The sequence below is a fragment of the Thamnophis sirtalis genome, unplaced genomic scaffold (genome assembly GCF_051295495.1).
Source record: "Thamnophis sirtalis isolate CommonGarterSnake01/CBP01778 unplaced genomic scaffold, rThaSir2_p1.2 scaffold_9, whole genome shotgun sequence".
Lineage (NCBI taxonomy): Eukaryota > Metazoa > Chordata > Lepidosauria > Squamata > Natricidae > Thamnophis > Thamnophis sirtalis.
In genome coordinates this window covers 72,281,707-72,299,490 of record NW_028261389.1, presented here as the reverse complement: position 1 = coordinate 72,299,490, position 17,784 = coordinate 72,281,707, and the positions used below count along the sequence as shown (strand labels likewise).

The 17,784-nt window shown below is 44.9% G+C and overlaps 1 protein-coding gene across 1 annotated transcript in view; it reads left to right on the top strand.

The window, feature by feature from the left end:
* The window catches only part of LOC106555730 (potassium voltage-gated channel subfamily KQT member 1), a 116,521-nt gene extending 105,683 nt beyond the window's left edge, over nt 1-10,838 (top strand). Inside the window, 5 exon segments of the mRNA XM_087723055.1 lie at nt 3,259-3,334; nt 7,702-7,796; nt 9,147-9,187; nt 10,435-10,496; nt 10,815-10,838. Of these exon segments, the coding sequence (XP_087579181.1) occupies nt 3,259-3,334; nt 7,702-7,796; nt 9,147-9,187; nt 10,435-10,496; nt 10,815-10,838 (298 nt within the window).
* Nucleotides 10,839-17,784: the final 6,946 nt, after the last annotated feature.

Here is a 17,784-nt window from a genome sequence, read left to right as displayed (position 1 = left end):
GGTTCTCTCTTTGATAAGATTAAGATTAAGATTTAGTTTATTTGTATGCCGCCCTTCTCCGGGAGGGACTCAGGGCGGCGAACAACTCAAAAGGGGAAAAGGGGATACAAACACAATACACGTAATTAAAATACACAAGAGTCACACAGCCACACAGGTCGAGAGGGGAGGGGAACTCATCAACCCCAGGCCTGCCGGCACAGCCAGGTTTTGATGGCTTTCCGGAAGGCCTGGAGAGAGGTGAGGGTCCGAAACTCCACGGGGAGTTCATTCCAAGTTTCCATCAGTTGCTTCTTGTCCTGACCTCAGGTCAATGATGGGATTCAAATAGTTTAACAACGGGTTCTCTGCTCTAATGATCAGCTGGGTGGGCGTGGTTGGGTGGGTATGTGACTGGGTGGGCATGGCCAACTCGACACCACTCACGCTGAGGGACGCTTCACCTTGCCTGGCCTCTCATGACCAAGGGGATGCTGCAATGGTCATACGTGTAAAAAACAAACATAAGTCACTTTTTTTTTCAGTGTCATTGTAACTTTAAATGGTCCTGAAGGCTCCGGAGGGCGAAAAACAGCAAACCGGAAGTTTGGGAACGGTGACTTCTGGTTTGCCCATAGGGCCGTTTTTGACCCCCGGAGCCTTCAGGGAATAGCAATAGCAGTTAGACTTATATGCCACTTCATAGGGCTTTCAGCCCTCTCTAAGCGGTTTACAGAGTCAGCATATTGCCCCCAACAACAATCCGCGTCCTCATTTTACCCACCTCAGAAGGATGGAAGGCTGAGTCAACCCTGAGCCAGTGAGATTTGAACAGCCGAACTGCAGAACTGCAGTCAGCTGAAATAGCCTGCAGTGCTGCATTTAACCACTGCGCCTCTGGAGCCTGGGGAGGGTGAAAAAAGCCTGCCAAAAGTGGGGGGGTCATGCACACATGAGCGTGGGGGTTGTGGACATAGCATTATGGGTGTGGGCACACCCGCGCATGACACACACACACCCCTGTGTTCCTCCCGCTTTTGGCATGCGATCCAAAAAACGTTAGCCATCACTGTCTTAGCCTATAGGCAGGGGCACTTGGAAAAAGCCCTAAAGAAAACATGTGTGCCATGACATCATTGTGCAAATGGCAACTTTACCCCATTTGCATCATTTGTGTGATGATGATGATGCCATGATCTTCGTGACATTGCTTGCCCCTTCTGGTAGTTTTTAAAGGTATGAATGGATGAGCTTGACCTCTGTAGGATAAACGCTCCGTCGTTATCCACACAATCCTTTCCAAATCACACAACAAGCCAAAACCTAGACAACAACTCTCCTATGAATGATCTTGATAGACCTGAACACTGGGCCCTCGGCAACAGAATGCAATTCAGTGACACAAAAAGTAAGGCTTTACACTTAGGCAAGAAAAACCAAACACACGTGAATAGAATAGGTGATACCTGGCTCCACAGGAGGAACTGTTAGAGGGATCTAGGAGTCCTAGTGGACAACCAATTAAATATGAGCCAGCCGTGTGCTGCAGCTGCCAAAAAAGCCAATGTAGTTCTACACTACAGCAACAGTGGGGCAGTATCAGTATCAGTTGTGGTCACCATGATACAAAAAAAATGCCGAGACCAGTGGTGGGTTTCAAAAATCGTTCGAACCTACTCTGTGGGTGTGGCCTCATTTGTGGGAGTGGCTTGCCGCCCATGTGACCGGATGGGAGTGGCTTGCCGCCCATGTGACCAGATATGAAGATGCCAACGACACTTGTCAGAACCACTTAAATTACCTCACACACAGCACTGGCATGCATAAGAACATGATGTAAACTTGTTTTTTTAAAAGGCATCTTTGGTTTGTGTTAAAACAACTTCAACACACGCAATGTTCTGATTGCACCACAAACGCAGTAGTCATCCTTACCTTTCACAGAGGCACTGAGTTTTATAAATATGAGCATGACAGTGTAGAATAATCATATCCAAGGACCAGTGGTGGGTTTCAAAAATTTTGGGAACCTCTTCTGTAGGTGTGGCCTGCTTTCCGGGTCCACTGGTGGAACCTCTTCTAACTGGTTCGGTAGATTTGACGAACCGGTTCTACCGAATAGGTGCGAACTGGTAGGAACCCACCTCTGGCCGAGACTCTAGAAAGAGTGCAGAAAGAGCAACAGAGATGATTAGGAGACTGGAGGCTAGCCCTATGATGAACAATTGCAGGAATTATTGTGGGTATGTCTAGTCTAACGAAGAGAAGGACTAGAGGGGACGTGATAGCAGTCTTCCAGTATTGGAGGAGCTGTCGCGGAGAAGTTGGGATCAAACTATTCTCCAAATCCCCTGAGACAGTGGTGGGATTCAGCTGGTTCGCACCCATTCGGGAGAACCGTTTGTCAACTTTCTGAGCAGTCCGGAGAACCGGTTGTTGGAAGAAATCTCCATCCAGCAGCCTGTGTTTCCCCCCCCACACTTTACAGGAAGATATTCAGACAGAAAATATTAGGTTTCCATAATGGCTGTGGTTATCATTGATCTTCAGTGTGCACTCTCCCATTTCTAATCTAATGATTAATATTTAGGGCAGCTTTTTGCAAGCGGAAAAGCTATTTGTATTTTTCTACAGGTAAACCAAGCCTCTGGAGCACCAAAAACGGCCCAACACACAAACCGGAAGTCTGTTCCTGAACTTCTGGCTTGTGCGTTGGGTAATCAGGGAAGCCGCCAGAGGGCAAAAAAACGGCCAAAACAGAAGGCCGAAGTCAGCTGTCCACTGTGCACATGCGCACTGAAGCTGACAAAGCAACGCCTTGCACGCCCTAACAAATGGCTGAGCATGCCACCTGTGGCACCCGTGCCATGGGTTCGCCCTCACGGGTCGAGGAGGTTGATCCCCGTGTGATTTTGATTCTGTCCCTCTATTAAAGCAGCTTAGGATTCCATTCGCTTTTTTGTCTGTTGCCACAGTAAATATTTCTGAGCACAGAATTATTTCTGTTTCTCACCTTAAAACATTCTCAGTGTGGTTGAAAGGGGTCTTGATTCCAAACTCAGAAGATTTAGCTAGCAGAAACTGAGAAATGCCGTCCTAAAATGATTCCAAATGACAAAAATATAAAAGAGGCAGACACGATAGAGATATAGATGTAGGCACTGATACACAGACACATACGTCCACACTATAGCTGTGTACAGTTGTTGGAGAAACTGGAAGGGATTAATTTAAAAACATTTTAAAGTGTGTGCATCCTTTATTTTTTTTCCCCCCCAGGTTAACGGAAACCCATCGTGCGGCTGTCAAGGTTATAAGGAGGATGCAGTATTTTGTAGCTCGAAGGAAATTTCAGGTAATGTAGGCCACAATTAGCAGAATGAGTCAGGATCGTAGAGTCGTACGGCCAGAATTAACAATGAAAAAGAATCATAGAGTCATAAGGTTGGAAGGAACCTTGGAGGTCTTCAAGGCAGGACTCCTGGTACCATCTTGGACAAGTGCAAAGAGGTTGCTAACAAATCCAGACTGAAGGTTTCAAGGGTGCCAAACAGAGGTGGTATTCAGCTGGTTCGGAACGGTTCGCCCCAACTGGTAGCGGAAATCGTGAGGGAGGGAGGAGAAGGGAGGAAGGAATGAGGAGGGAGGGGGAAGGAAGGAAAGAAGGGAGGCAGGGAGCAGAAGGGGAGGAAGGAATGAGGTGGGAGAAGGGAAGGAGGGAGGAGAAGTGAAGGAAGAAATGAGGAAGGAAGGAGAAGGAAAGAAAGAAGGGAGGGAGGGGGAAAAGGGAAGGAAGGAATGAGGAGGGAGGGAGGAGAAGGGAAGGAAGGAAAGAAGGGAGGCAGCAAACAGGAGGGAAGGAATGAGGTTAGGGGAGGGAGGGAGGAGAAGGGAAGGAAGAAATGAGGAGGAAAGGGGAAGGAAGGAAAGAGGGGAGGGGAGAAGGGAAGGAAGGAATGAGGAGGGAGGGAGCTGAAGGGAAGGAAGGAAAGAAGGGAGGCAGCAAACAGGAGGGAAGGAAGGAATGAGGTTAGGAGAGGGAGGGAGGAGAAGGAAGGAATGAGGAGGGAGGGAGGAGAAAGGAAGGAAGGAAAGAAGGGAGGCAAGGAGCAGAAGGGAAAGAATGAGGTGGGAGAAGGGAAGAAGGGAGGAGAAGGGAAGGAAGAAATGAAGAGGGAGAGGGGAGGAAGGAAAGAAGGGAGGCAGGGAGCAGAAGGAGGGGAGGAAGGAATGAAGTGGGAGAAGGGAAGGAGGGAGGAGAAGGGAAGGAAGAAATGAGGAGGGAAGGGGAAGGAATGAAAGAACGGAGGGAGGGGGAGAAGGGAAGGAAACAGGAGGGAAGGAATGAGGTTAGGGGAGGGAGGGAGGAGAAGGGAAGGAAGAAATGAGGAAAGGGGAAGGAAGGAAAGAGGAGAGGGAGTGGAAGAAGGGAAGGAAGGAATGAGGAGGGAGGGAGGGAGGAGAAGGGAAGGAAAGAAAGAAGGGAGGCAGGAAGCAGAAGGGAAGGAGGGAGGAGAAGGGAAAGAAGAAATGAGGAGGAAAGGGGAAGGAAGGAAAGAGGGGAGGGGGGAGAAGGGAAGGAAGGAATGAGGAGGGAGGGAGGAGAAGAGAAGGAAGGAATAAGGAGGGAGGGAGAAGGAAGGAAAGAAGGGAGGGAGGGGGGAACGAAGGAATGAGGAAGGGAGGGAGAGAGAGATTGTTTACTTGTTCCAAAATACCACAAAAATACATAATGTGACCTCTGTCAAAGAAAACTGATAGGGAGCGAGTCCACCCTACTTTTCAAATCCTAAGTGGGGCTTTTCCCTCATGGCCATCACCTGCAGCCAGGCCTTCCCCTTGAGCTGAGGGAATGCGCAACTGACTTCCATCGCCATCTGGTTTTGCTGTAGCCCTCGATTTCCCCGATGTTTATGCTTAAAAAGAGCTGCTCAGAAAGTGAGCGAGAGGAGAAGGTGCCAACTTCATGCCCTCCGCTCTCCTCTCTGGCTTTCATTCCCATTATTTATGGGTTGACTAATTCTAAGCCTTTGCTTGGGCCCGGCCACTTTTCATTTTGCATTACTTAACGGCATAAATCTTTTAATTCTGCACCAACAAAGGGAGGTTTGGAAAATTAAAAGTTTATTGGGAAAGGAGAAAATTAATTATGCATTTGGATAGCCCCCTTCCCCCCCCCCCAGGTTCTGTTTTCAAAAGCTTTGTAAACATCTAGGCTCCGAGCCATCGCGATTCAATAGCGAGAAACCACTACCCCCCCCCCTTCAAAAAAAAATCCCCCAGATCTGGAGCGTAACGGGTGCCCCCAAAACAAAGTGCTCTCAAAACCCCCTGCCAGTCAATCCAGAGCCATCCTGGCAGTACTGCCCTGCCACGGAAACAATGGCTGGCTGTTTTGCTGGCCAGAAGCAAGGATGTGTCAGCGTCTTGTCAGCAGTGAAGTAAGAAAAAAAAGGACAAAAAGTCGTCATTTTTAAGCTTTTAAAAATGGAAAGTATAACACCGCCGTTTCCAAGCAGACTCTTAATTTCACCAGACTGGAGCGCCGCTAAAGACTCACTGCTAAAAGCTATTCTTTTTCCTTTCTTTCTTTCTTTCTTTCTTTCTTTCTTTCTTTCTTTCTTTCTTTCTTTCTTTCTTTCTTTCTTTCTTTCTTTCTTTCTCTCTCTCTCTCTCTCTCTCTTTCTTTTTCTTTCATTCTTTCTTTTTCTTTTTCTTTCTTTCTTTCTTTCTTTCTTTCTTTCTCTCTTCTCTCCTGATTTGTTTCCCCCCCCCCTCTCCCCTTTCATCTACCATTTCTAGGATCCCATGGCTGAACTCCAAGCATGGTCCCATCGCACACTGGAGGTGCTTAATGCATGCTAATAGTTAGCCCAGGCTCTGGCAGAGGGGAAACAAACAATCCAGCTAATGAGCTGTTGTTAGTTATTTTTCAATTACCGAGTTTTCCAGGGTCCCTTCTCTCCCCCCCCTTTTCCCCCCTTCTCTCTTGAACCCTAGCCAAAAAAAGGAGACCTAACTCACCCCAGATTTCCTACTGAGTTTATGCAGATTCCCAACCACCAAAAGCCCAGAGTTACTCTCACCCCTCACCATGTCCTCCCTATGTTTACTCCATTAATAGTAGCATTGTCATGGAAATTGACCAGGTTTAGTTTTCTCCCCTTCTTCCTCTTCTTCTTCTTCTTCTTTTTTTTTTTTAGTGCTCAGTCTCAGCCACTGGTCCTTGAAGTCTGAGCAACAATGCCAGTCTGACTTGAAGCAAGTGAAAATTAGGAGTTTTGTTTTTCAAACGGTTTAGACCACCACCACCACCCCCCACGCCCCAGACTTGCTGGCTTGCACGTGGGCTGTCCCAAATTCTATACCGATGGAAAATCTTTTATTTATTTGTTTCGAAAAGTCTGCAAGTTGATCATCATCGGAGGCATTTTTTTTTAGTATGTGCTAAATACTAAACGAGTATATTTTTTTGAAAAAAAGAAAATCTCTTTGGATAAAGGAGCATCTGCCTGGATGCTCATCGGTCGCCTCTCCACTCCTGGGATATCTTGATGTCCTGGGGGAAATATGCTCTTCTTGCTTCTAAGCCAGGGATGGGAGTGGTTATTCCTCTGGTGGCCACACATTTAATGCTTTGTTTGCAGCCCCACAGGGTCTTGGATAGCAAAGAAGTGACATCACTGGAGGGAGGAGAGCCAATTCCCCACCCTCCCCTTCCCCTTGGGAAAAAAATGTGCACCAAGATTCCCTCCAAAAGGCGGCGAACAATCGTACTTCTGAAATTCAGCAATATGCCCCTTATTTTCTTACTGAGTTTCAGGGGAGTGCAGATGGGGACACAGGACATTCCCCTGAATCAGGGATTTAGGATGCCCACCCCAATCTAAAGCAAAAATGTGATAAGGTAGTCCTCGACATAGAACCAGAGGTGGTGTTCAGCAGGTTCTGACCAGTTTTGGAGAACCGGCAGCGGAAATTTTGAGTAGTTCGGAAAACCGGTAAACACTACCTCTGACTGGCCCCGCCCCCATCTAGAGTATTTTAACACTGTTTGGTTTACCAATTGCATAGTAGCAGGTAGGACGGCGCTCCAGAGGGCTAACGTGATTGCCCAGAGGATCATGGGTTGCTGTCTCCCCTCTTTGAAAGAGCTTCGTAGCTCCCGCTGCCTTAAGAAAGTTCAAAACATTCTTAAAGATCCATCTCATCCTGGCCACCCCCTTTATTTTTTTTTTGAACTATTACCATCTGGCAGACGGTACAGGATTAATAAAAACAGGGACAAATAGGCTGAAAAGCAGCTTCTATCCCAAGGCAGCAACTATATTGAATTCTATGGTATAGTGTAATATTAATGCAGTATCAGGGGTTTTCAATAAAATTGTATATAATGGGAAGGATGTGTGTTTGTGTTTTATTTTTTTATAGTTACAACATACACTAAAGATGGCATTTAATTTCGTTGTACGAGGTGCAATGACAATAAACCAAACTGAACTAAACAACTAAACTGAACTGAACTAAATATGATAAATGGTCACAAACCACTTTTTCCAGTGCTGTTGTCATTTCAAACAGTCACTAAATGAATCATCGTTAAGTCAAGGGCTGCCTGTAAAATTAATAGACATGTGGTTCATATGCATGAGGAATAATAGGACATTCCTTTCCTTATGCATTTTTAAGCTTATTTTCCCCTCATTTATTTTTTTCTTCCAGCAAGCTCGGAAGCCTTATGACGTCCGTGACGTCATCGAACAATACTCTCAAGGACATCTCAATATGATGGTTAGGATAAAAGAACTCCAAAGAAGGTTAGTTACATTCTCCCTTCAAGGGCCGAACAACTGGGATCCTTCTGATGCTTTTTTGGACTACAGCTGTCATGGTCTCCTGTCCTTGACCAAGCTAAGGATTATGGGCAAGGAAATCCTGGTTATCAGAGAATACCGTAGCTTCATCTTCTCAGCCCAAGGAAGTGGCTTTCTGGGTGAATTTAACTCTGGTCCCAAAATAGGGGTGGAGAGAAGAAATGGGACCCCCAACTGTGGGAAAGAGAAATATCCCGAACCATAAAGCCAAAAAACTTGACATTTGGCATGTATATTCCTCTTGGCTTCTAGGTGCTCGCTAAGAAAGGATTTTTCAAAATGACCATCAGATCATTAATATTTTTAATACAGTAATTAATACAGTAGAACTCTCCCTGCCCACCTGAAAAGAACTCTGTTCCAACTGCCAGTTGCCTTATATTAACACACTGTGATGCTAAGGAGTTAGACATTCTACTCCCCCTCCCCATCTGAAAAGAACCCTGTTCCAACTGCCAGTTGCCTCACATTCTGTTACCTCAGTTCAAATTGGCAGACGTTCCACTCCTTCACTCAGGAACGGTCTGGGGCTCCTTACAGTACTAAACATCAGTGCATCACCAAAATGTCTACGCCTTCCACCTATAGAACTGCTTCCGGACTCAAGGGGGCAGGAGTGATATTTCCTTAGGTGTTTCAATCACTGACCGCCACTGAGCCAACAGATTGTGAACCAAATTTCTCCTGCATAGCCCAATCACATAGTTTCATCGTGAAGCACGGGTATCCAGCTAGTAGAATATGTATGTATGAATGTATTGATTGATTGATTAGCCTATAGGCCATATCAATGTACATGTTCAAACAAAAAACCAATAAAATTCTATACAAACCATTTTAAATTAGAGTAGAGTAAAATACAATAGTTATAGGATAAAATAAGATAGTTTAATACATAAATGTTTAAAATAGAATTAAATGACATAGAATTATATTTCTGTATCACCCCTGCAATCTATCCCAATCAGGCCCATATATGCTGATTTCAGTCAGACCATGTTAGTCAGAAATTGTGCCGTATAAAATGTTCGCTAGTAAGTATTCCAGGTGTAGCCTTACTAAGGCTTTATAAAGCGTTATGACCAGAGTCAAATAAAGCAGAATCACGATCACAGCCAAATAAAGGTATCTGGTTATTATAGTCCATGTGAAGAAATTCAGGTTAAATCTGTCTCCTGGATCAGAGTTAACTCGCTTGGAATATGATTGGCGTCTTTTCTTTAAAAAAAAAAAATACTCCCAAATCTATTTGAACTCAGCTGAATTAAAATCTTTTTTTCTCTTCTTTTCTAGGCTGGACCACTCCCTCGGAAAGCCCGCTCTGTTTCTCCCAGGTACAGAACTAATTCTTACATCGGCTATTGAGGTTTTTTTGGAAGGAGAATTGGTCTTGGATTAAAAGTTAAACTAGGAAAGAACGCTTGGCTCCCCCCCCCCCCACTCCCGTTTCTGTCTTCTGCCCTGTCACATGTCAGGGTCTTCAAAATGCTCTTCTCCTCCTTCCTTATCTGTCCGAGACCTTTCTTCCAGCGTGGTGTACATGGTTATATTGTCAAGCAACAAACCTGATGTGGATTAAGGAGTGGCTAACACTAAAAAAAACCCTAGATTATTGAATGTAGAGGGTCATGATTTACTGTTGGGATGGCATGCTTTTTTATGGTATAAGGGAACTAAAGCACATGGTTATTTTAGAAGACATTATATAAGGGAGGTGTCAGCCTCTGCTTTGCCGCTGCTTCGGCTGCCATTGAAACGGGGAGGGGGGCATGGTATTTGGGAGGGGACTACTAATTGTGCTGGAGGAAGATTCTGGAGTTTCTGCTGCCTGTCTTACTGCGCATGTGGAGGAGGTTTCCCGCCAAGGCCAACGGCACCGACATTCCATCTTGGTGATGCGTTTCGAAGTTATCTCGCACCTGACACTTGGGAGAATTATGATTGGACTGTGACTGGGATGCCAAGGGGTGGGGAATGGGTTATTCTATATATCATTTGCTTTCACGCCTAAATAATCAGTCTTCGCTTTGCTACGCTTCTAATCATTTATAATTACTAAAAGTACACTTGATTTCTATCAATGGAGTCTTGTGGTTTTCTTTCCTGATTATCCAATGAAGGAGTGCTGACAGGAGGCTTTGCTATTTTCCTTCCTTCCTTCCTTCTTTCCTTCCTTCCTTCCTCATTCCCTTCCTTATTCTCTTTCTTTGTGGCACAGTGGTTAGAATGTGGTATTGCAGGCTGACTCTGCCCACCAGCAGGAGTTTGATCCTAACCAGCTCAAGGTTGACTCAGCCTTCCATCCTTCCGAAGTGGGTAAAATGAGGACCCAGACTGTTGAGAGTAACAGGATGGCTCTGTAAACCACTTAGAGAGGGCTGTAAAGCACCGTAAAGCGGTATATAAGTCTAAGAGCTATTGCTCTTTGCTTATACTATATATCTGCATATCCTTTATTCGCAGAAAATATTCTAACTGTAACAATATCAGCCATAAGCTTTGTGTAACCTTCACATTGCTGCATTTCACAGTTAGTTGCAATTCAAGCGTAAATCCTTTTCTATTTCTTCTTCTTTTTTAGAAAAGGGGGTAGACAAAGGCTACTACACAATGGGAGCCAGACTGATTAGACTGGAGGATAAGGTAAGGTCTTTTTTTGGCGGGGGGATGCTATTTTTGCTGGCCAATTTCCAGAAATGTTCTGTGATCAGTGTGACTGTCGGTCTGCGTCCTTTATTCAACATCTGAGCCAAAGAAATGTACCGGTCGTGAGAAATGTGTAAACTAAATACGGGTTACATTGGGATAGTTTTTCATTGAAACGCCATCTCAATCTCAATCTGTCTCCAAGTGGAGAATGTTGGTGCTCAACCCTTCGTGTGATGCAAAGATATGCTCAGACTTTGCTTATTCTGAAACTCCGAGCACTGAATAAAACCATAATTCTCTTTTGCTTCCAAGCTGACCACTTTTGTTGTGTCCTAATTCGTGGTGGTGGAAGTGCTACGTTGAGAGTTGATTTTAATCTGTGGAAAATATCATCATGTACTCAATTTAATTATTTTAAATAATTATTAAATGAGCCGCGGCAGCGCAGTAGATAGAGTGCAGGACTGCGGGCTATTTCTGCTGACTGCCGACTGCCTGCAATTCGGCAGATCGAATCCCACCAGGCTCAAGGTTGACTCAGCCTTCCATCCTTCCGAGGTGGGTAAAATGAGGACCCAGATTGTTGGGGGCAAGAGGCTGACTCTGTAAACCGCTTAGAGAGGGCTGTAAAAGCAGTGTGAAAGCAGTATAGAAGTCTTAGTGCTATTGCTATTTTAATTTTTGTCATTCAGATTTCATTTTGTCCCTCCTTTTGCATCGTTTCCTTAATGATTTTATTCTGCCATTTCCTTGATATTAATGTAACTTTTGTCCTGTGGTGAGTTATCCTGCGGCACGTTGGCCGTGGTGAGTTGGCCAAAGTGAGTTGGCCGCAACGAGTTGGTTGCAGTGAGTTTGCCACGGTGAGTTGGCCACGGTGAGTTGGCCAGTGTCAATTGGCTGTTGTGAGTTGGCCGTGGTGAGTTGGCCATGGCAGCAGCCCCCAAATGTTCATAGACTGATCCAATGGATCGTTCGGAGGGTCAGTAGGTGGTGGATAAATAATGGAAAGTCAATTAATCTTTTGAGGTCTCAGTGGAACTCCATACCAGTCCTTTATGACTAGGGCTAAGGCAACACTATCTAAGGTTGGATTTTCAACCACCTTTATGACTAGGGCTAAGGCAACACTATCTAAGGTTGGATTTTCAACCACCAGCAAGAATAATTTTGAGTTGTCTCTAGTAGTAGTAGCAGTAGTAATAGCATAAGTAGTATTCTTAGTTAAAATACTATTTATTACATTGTTTTTATATAATAAATGTTTGGGGTGGATGTTTGAGAGCCGAGGTGGCGCAGTGGTTAAATGCAGCACAGCAGGCTACTTCAGCTGACTGCAGTTCTGCAGTTCGGCTGTTCAAATCTCATCGGCTCAGGGTTGACTCAGCCTTCCATCCTTCCAAAGTGGGTAAAATGAGGACTCGGATTGTTAGGGGCAATATGCTGACTCTGTAAACCGCTTAGAGAGGGCTGAAAGCCCTATGAAGTGGTATATAAGTCTAACTGCAATTGCTATTGCTATGAAGATTCAGAAACTTCATGGACGGGTCAATGAGCTGAAGTGTTGATCTTTTTTCTAAACCAGGAGTCTCAAACTCAAGGTCTGGGGGCCCGCAGGGTGCTTAGACCTGGGCGGGGGGGGGGGCATCCTGGAAACAGTAAAGGACTGGCCTGCAGTGCCTCTGCCAGCAAAAACTGAGCTCGGGAGGACCACGTTTTCACTGACAGGGGGTTGCAGGTGGCTGTCACAGCCGAAAACGGAGCTCGGGAGCCAGTTTTCCCTGGCAGAGCACTCGGGCCACCCCCCGAAATGAGTGATGTTGAGCTGGCCACACCCACCCCGGCCACATCCCCCCCATCCTCACCGAGGTCCAACACAACCCTGATGGGGCCCTCAATGAAATCGAGTTTAACACTCCCTAGTCTAAACAGTGTGGGGAAAAGTGATTGAGAAACACTGCTCTGTACCAGGGGGTGGCAACCTTAAACACTCAAAGAGCCATTTGGATCCGTTTCCCACAGAGAAGAAAACACCGGGAGCCACAAAACGTACAAGGGGTTGTAAAGCTCAATAAATCGTGTGCCAGTGGGTGTTTCACATTGGCAGTTGTGACACATATTTTGAGTGACAGGGAGCTGCAGCAGAGGGATGAAAGCGCCACATGCAGCTCCGGAGCCGTGTGTTGCCGACCTGTGCTGTATACAATCAGAATAAGCCCTCTCCTGTGGAGTTGTCTCCACCTGGGTAGTAGGCTAGGAGTAAAAGGTTTCTGGGATTTTTAAGCACATGTAACAATTGGAAAAGGTGCTACTGAGTTTTCACTACCCTAAACTAATCCAGCTCTCTTACGTTCCTTTTTAGGCCTTGTTAGTCATTGTACTGTGCAGTAAAGTAGAGCTTAATCTAACTTATTGTCCTGCCATAATCACTGGGTTCTTACTTACTTAATAGTAAAGATGCATTCAGATTGCAGAAAGATGCTGCTTTTAGGGTTTTTTTAACTTTACCATTTGATCTATTAGTTCCATTAAAGATCCATTGAAATTTACAGGTGATTAAGGATAGCTGGATCTTTGCCTCGCAAAATCTCCATTTCCGTTTTGTTTCATTCTACTAAAACAGTATTCCTGTACTTTTCAACAAATATCATTGATGTGCATGCTTTCAATTGAAAGGTTTTCGTTTTTATTTTCTAAAGTTCTTTGCCGGGGGGGGGGGGGGAGGAAACAGTCTTTTTGGTTGAAGTTTCCTTGCGTAAAACCTGTCAGCTTTGATCAGTACAGAGAATGTTTCCAAGGTATGTTGCAGAGGTGGTATTCAGCAGGTTCTGACAGGTTCTGGAGAACCGGTAGTGGAAATTTTGAGTAGTTCGGAGAACCAGCAAATACCACCTCTGGCTGGCCCCGCCCACATGTATTCTCTGCCTCCCGAGTCCCAGTTGATCAGGAGGAAATGGGGATTTTTGCAGTAACCTTCCCCTGAAGTGGGGAGGGAATGGAAATTTTACAATATCTTTTCCCTGCCCCGTCCACCAAGCCACGGCCACAGAACCAGTAGTAAAAAAATTGAATTCCACCACTGATCTGTTGGCATTAAAAATTTCTATTTAAAGTTCCCTTCTGTTGCTGCTTTATAATTTAAACTGGAATAGGGAGTGCCCCCTGGTTTTTCCATTAGAATGGAAAGTGGTGTGCTCCAGAGGAAAGGAAACACTAAAAAAAAAAATTCTAATTCTAAGAGAAGTGGAAAGCAATAAATGGGTAATGTATATGCTAATAACTTGGATTAAAAATGCCTATTCTTTTTCCCAATTCTACAGCAATCTGTTCTGCTATATTTAGTTATAATTGACATGCCTGTAATAAAGTTTCGAGTGTACAGATTGTGTAAACACGATGGAGCTATGCGATAGCATTTAAAATGAGCAAAAAAAAAATGCTGAGAAATGCAGAGGAGTAAATTTATAGCCTCGAGGACATGAGCACGGTTTCAGGGCAAGTCACAGCAAAATAACTTATATAAATATACACTTCACTGCTGAGTGAATTTGTTTAGTTTTATTTCTAGTAAAAGGTAGTCGAACTGGAAAAGTGAAGTCGTTGAGAAAATTACAAATACGTTCTCTCTTTTTTGGGGGTCGATGTTGCCCCAGGCATGTTATAATATTAAAACTAATTTTAATCTTAAGATAAAATAACAATACCCCACTTTCTACATCGTAATTTTCAGCTTCTCAACTTTGGCTCATAGTTTTCTACTGTAGGATGCTGGTTTACGCGATGGCCATAATTATGATCACGTCGGATGTCTATGGAGATTCTCAGTCATTCAAGTCATGGTTGTCCCAAAATGCTAGAAGAAGCTTCTTGGAAGAGAAGCAAAATGTCTTCCCAAAAAAACCAAAAAAACCCAGAAAGTCCAGTTGCCTCTTGAAAAAGCACCTTTGGGACAACCGTGACCTGGATGATGGAGAATCCCCATAGAATTTTAGCAATGCAGTTTGGGATGAGCGCCCTTTGAATGGTTGTGGGTGTATGAATGGATTTCCAGAAAAAGTAGAACCATTTATGCTTCAGTTTGAGATGCAGGTATACTCAGGTGACCCTGAGGACACAGACAAACCTCCAGGTGACCTTAAGGACTCTCTTTTTGTTGTTGTTGTTAGTTGCGAAGTCGAGTCCAACCCATCTCGACCCCATGAACAACGTTCCTCCAGAACTTCCTGTCCTCTATCATCCTCTGGAGTCCATTTAAGCTCACGCCGACTGCTTCGGTGACTCCATCCAGCCACCTCATTCTCTGTCACCCCCTTCTTCTTTTGCCCTCAATATTTCCCAGCATGAGACTCTTCTCCAGTGAGTCCTTCCCTCTCATTAGGTGGGCAAGGTATTTGAGTTTCCTCTTCAGGTTCTGGCCTTCTAAAGAGCAGTCAGGGTTGATCTCCTCTAGGACTGACCGGTTTGATCGCCTTGAAGTCCAAGGGACTCAGAGGAGTCTTCTCCAGCACCAGAGTTCAAAGGCCTCCATTCTTCGGCGCTCAGCCTTTCTTATGGTCCAACTTTCACAACCATATATTGCAACTTGAAAACCATAGCCTTGACTATATACACTTTCGTCTGCTTTTTAGTATGCTGTCTAGATTTGCCATAGCTTCCCTCCCCGGGAACAAGTGTCTTTTAATTTCTTGGCTGCAGTCCCCATCTGTGGTGATCTTGGAGCCCAGGAAAATAAAATCTGTCACTACCTCCATTTCTTCCCCATCTATTTGCCAGGAATTGAGAGGGCCGGATGCCATGATCTTCATTTTCTTAATGTTGACTTTCAAGCCAACTTTTGCACTCTCCTTCTTCACCCACATCGAGGCTCTTTAGTTCCTCTTCACATTCTGCCAATGGCATCATCTGCATATCTGAGGTTGTTTATATTTCTACCGGCAATCTTAATTCCAATTTTTAAATTCAAACATTTAAAAAAGTATAAATGTAGCATAACCTTTTCATGATTTACAATATAGAACTACTATTGACCATCATTACGCCTTCGTAAAATGGAAGTCCTATCACGTTCTTTAAAAACAGAAATAAAGAGCTTGATATAGTATGTCTATTTTGAAAATTCCATGGCTGGGATGATAAATTGTTGAGAAAAATAGTACTGTGGGTGAGAAGAGGCTGTCTTAGAAATCCAGTTCAGGAATGATTTCATTAATATTATTATCAAAGGCATTCCAAACAACCAAACTTTATTGGTACACTTGTCTTATATAAGGTAAAGGTAAAGGGTCCCCTGGAATGCATGTGCTAGTTGTTCCTGACTCTAGGGGGCGGTGCTCCTCTCTGTTTCAAAGCCAAAGAGCCAGCGCTGTCCAAAGACCTCTCCCTGGTCATGTGGCCGGCATGACTCAACGCCCGATGGCGCATGGAATGCTGTTACCTTCCCATCAAAGGTGGTTCCTATTTTTCTACTTGCATTTTTACATGCTTTCGAACTGCTAGGTTGGCAGAAGGTGGGAACAAGTAACGGGAGCTCATTCCATTACGCGGCGCTAAGGATTCGAACCGCCGAACTGCCGACCTTCCTGATCGACAAGCTCAGCATCTTAGACACTGAGCCACAGCGTTCCTTTAGAGTCCTATATAAATACCATATATAAGGATTATTTTGTTGGTGGAAAAGGATGAATGAAGTTCGCTTTATCTCCTGCAAGCATTTAGGTGTAACAAGCCTGCTTACATGAGGGCAAAGCCATGGAAAGGCATTAAAATGTCGGGATTATGTCCATTCATCCTGAAGGCTGCCTTTTGCTCTCAGTTGCAGCCCAGAAATAGCTCAGAAATTACACTGCTCATTCATGAATTTTAGACTTAAGTGGCTGTTTCTAAAAATGTCCCAGCGGGGGGGAAGAGGTGAGTCGGTTCTGCTTGGCTGCGGCTCGGGGGGGGGGGCTCTGCTCGTTTGGTTTGGCTCCCGTCACGAAACGCTACGGACTGAAATAACTTCTTATACATTGACATCTGCCTAGGGGGAAGAAGGGAAGACATCAGCCAAGGCTCTGCACACCCAGCAGAGCAAAGTGATAAAAAGAAATGGGGGGGGGGAGGTTTCCATTGGAAGGGGGCAGTGATGGGACTCAAACAATTTAACAACCGGTTCTCTGCCTTAAATATTTCTTCCAACAGCCAGTTCACCAAACTGCTCAGAAAGTTAACAACCGGTTCTCCCGAAGGGGTGCAAACTGGCTGAATCCCACCAATGGAAGGAGGTATCACAGCACCATTTCTCATGCTGTACAAGCAGAGGTGGTTTCCAACCGGTTCGGCCCAGTTCAGCCGAGTAGGTAATAACATTGCCTGCCACGCCCCCGAACCAGATCTCTCTGTGGCGCCACAGACACCCGCATCTCTTTTTTTAGTATTACACAGGTGCGTGTAGCACGCATCAAGTGCGCCCCTGAGCGAACCAGCAGTAGCAGCAGCTGGGACCCACCCCTGTGTCACAAGTAATCCTCAACTTACAACAGTTCATTTTGTGACCGTTCAATGCAGTAGTGGGATTCAGCCGGTTCGCACCACTTCGGGAGAACCGGTTCTTAACTTTCTGAGCAGTTTGGTGAACTGGTTGTTAGAAGAAATCATTAGGGCAGAGAACTGGTTGTTAAATTACTTGAATCCCATCATTGGTTCAATGTTGCGATAGCACTGTAAAAGAGTACTTGTGACCGTTTTTATGCTTACGACCGTTGCAGTAGCCCCGTGATCACATGATCCAAATTCGGAATGCTTGGTCACCAGTTAGGAGCCAAGGTGGCGCAGTGGTTAAATGCAGCACTGCAGGCTGACTGCTAGATCAGCAGTTCAGCGGTTCAAATCTCACCGGCTCAGGGTTGACTCAGCCTTCCATCCTTCCGAGGTGGGTAAAATGAGGACCCGGATTGTTGTTGGGGGCGATATGCTGACTCTGTAAACCGCTTAGAGAGGGCTGAAAGCCCTATGAAGTGGTATATAAGTCTACTGTTATTGCTATATTGCTATAAAATTCATATTTATGACGGTGTCCTGGGAATCTTGTGATCACTTTTTTGCGACACTTGTGACCAGCCAGATTAAGGCCTTCTCTGCAGGGGAAGGTTTGAGGTTTATTCGATTTATATGCCGCCCTTCTCCCAAGGACTCAGGGTGGCGTACAACATTAAAAGAAACACATACTACAAAAGTTAAAAAGAAATTAAATAGGATATCCCCAAACCCAATTAAAATTAACAATGACACATTTTTTTAAAAA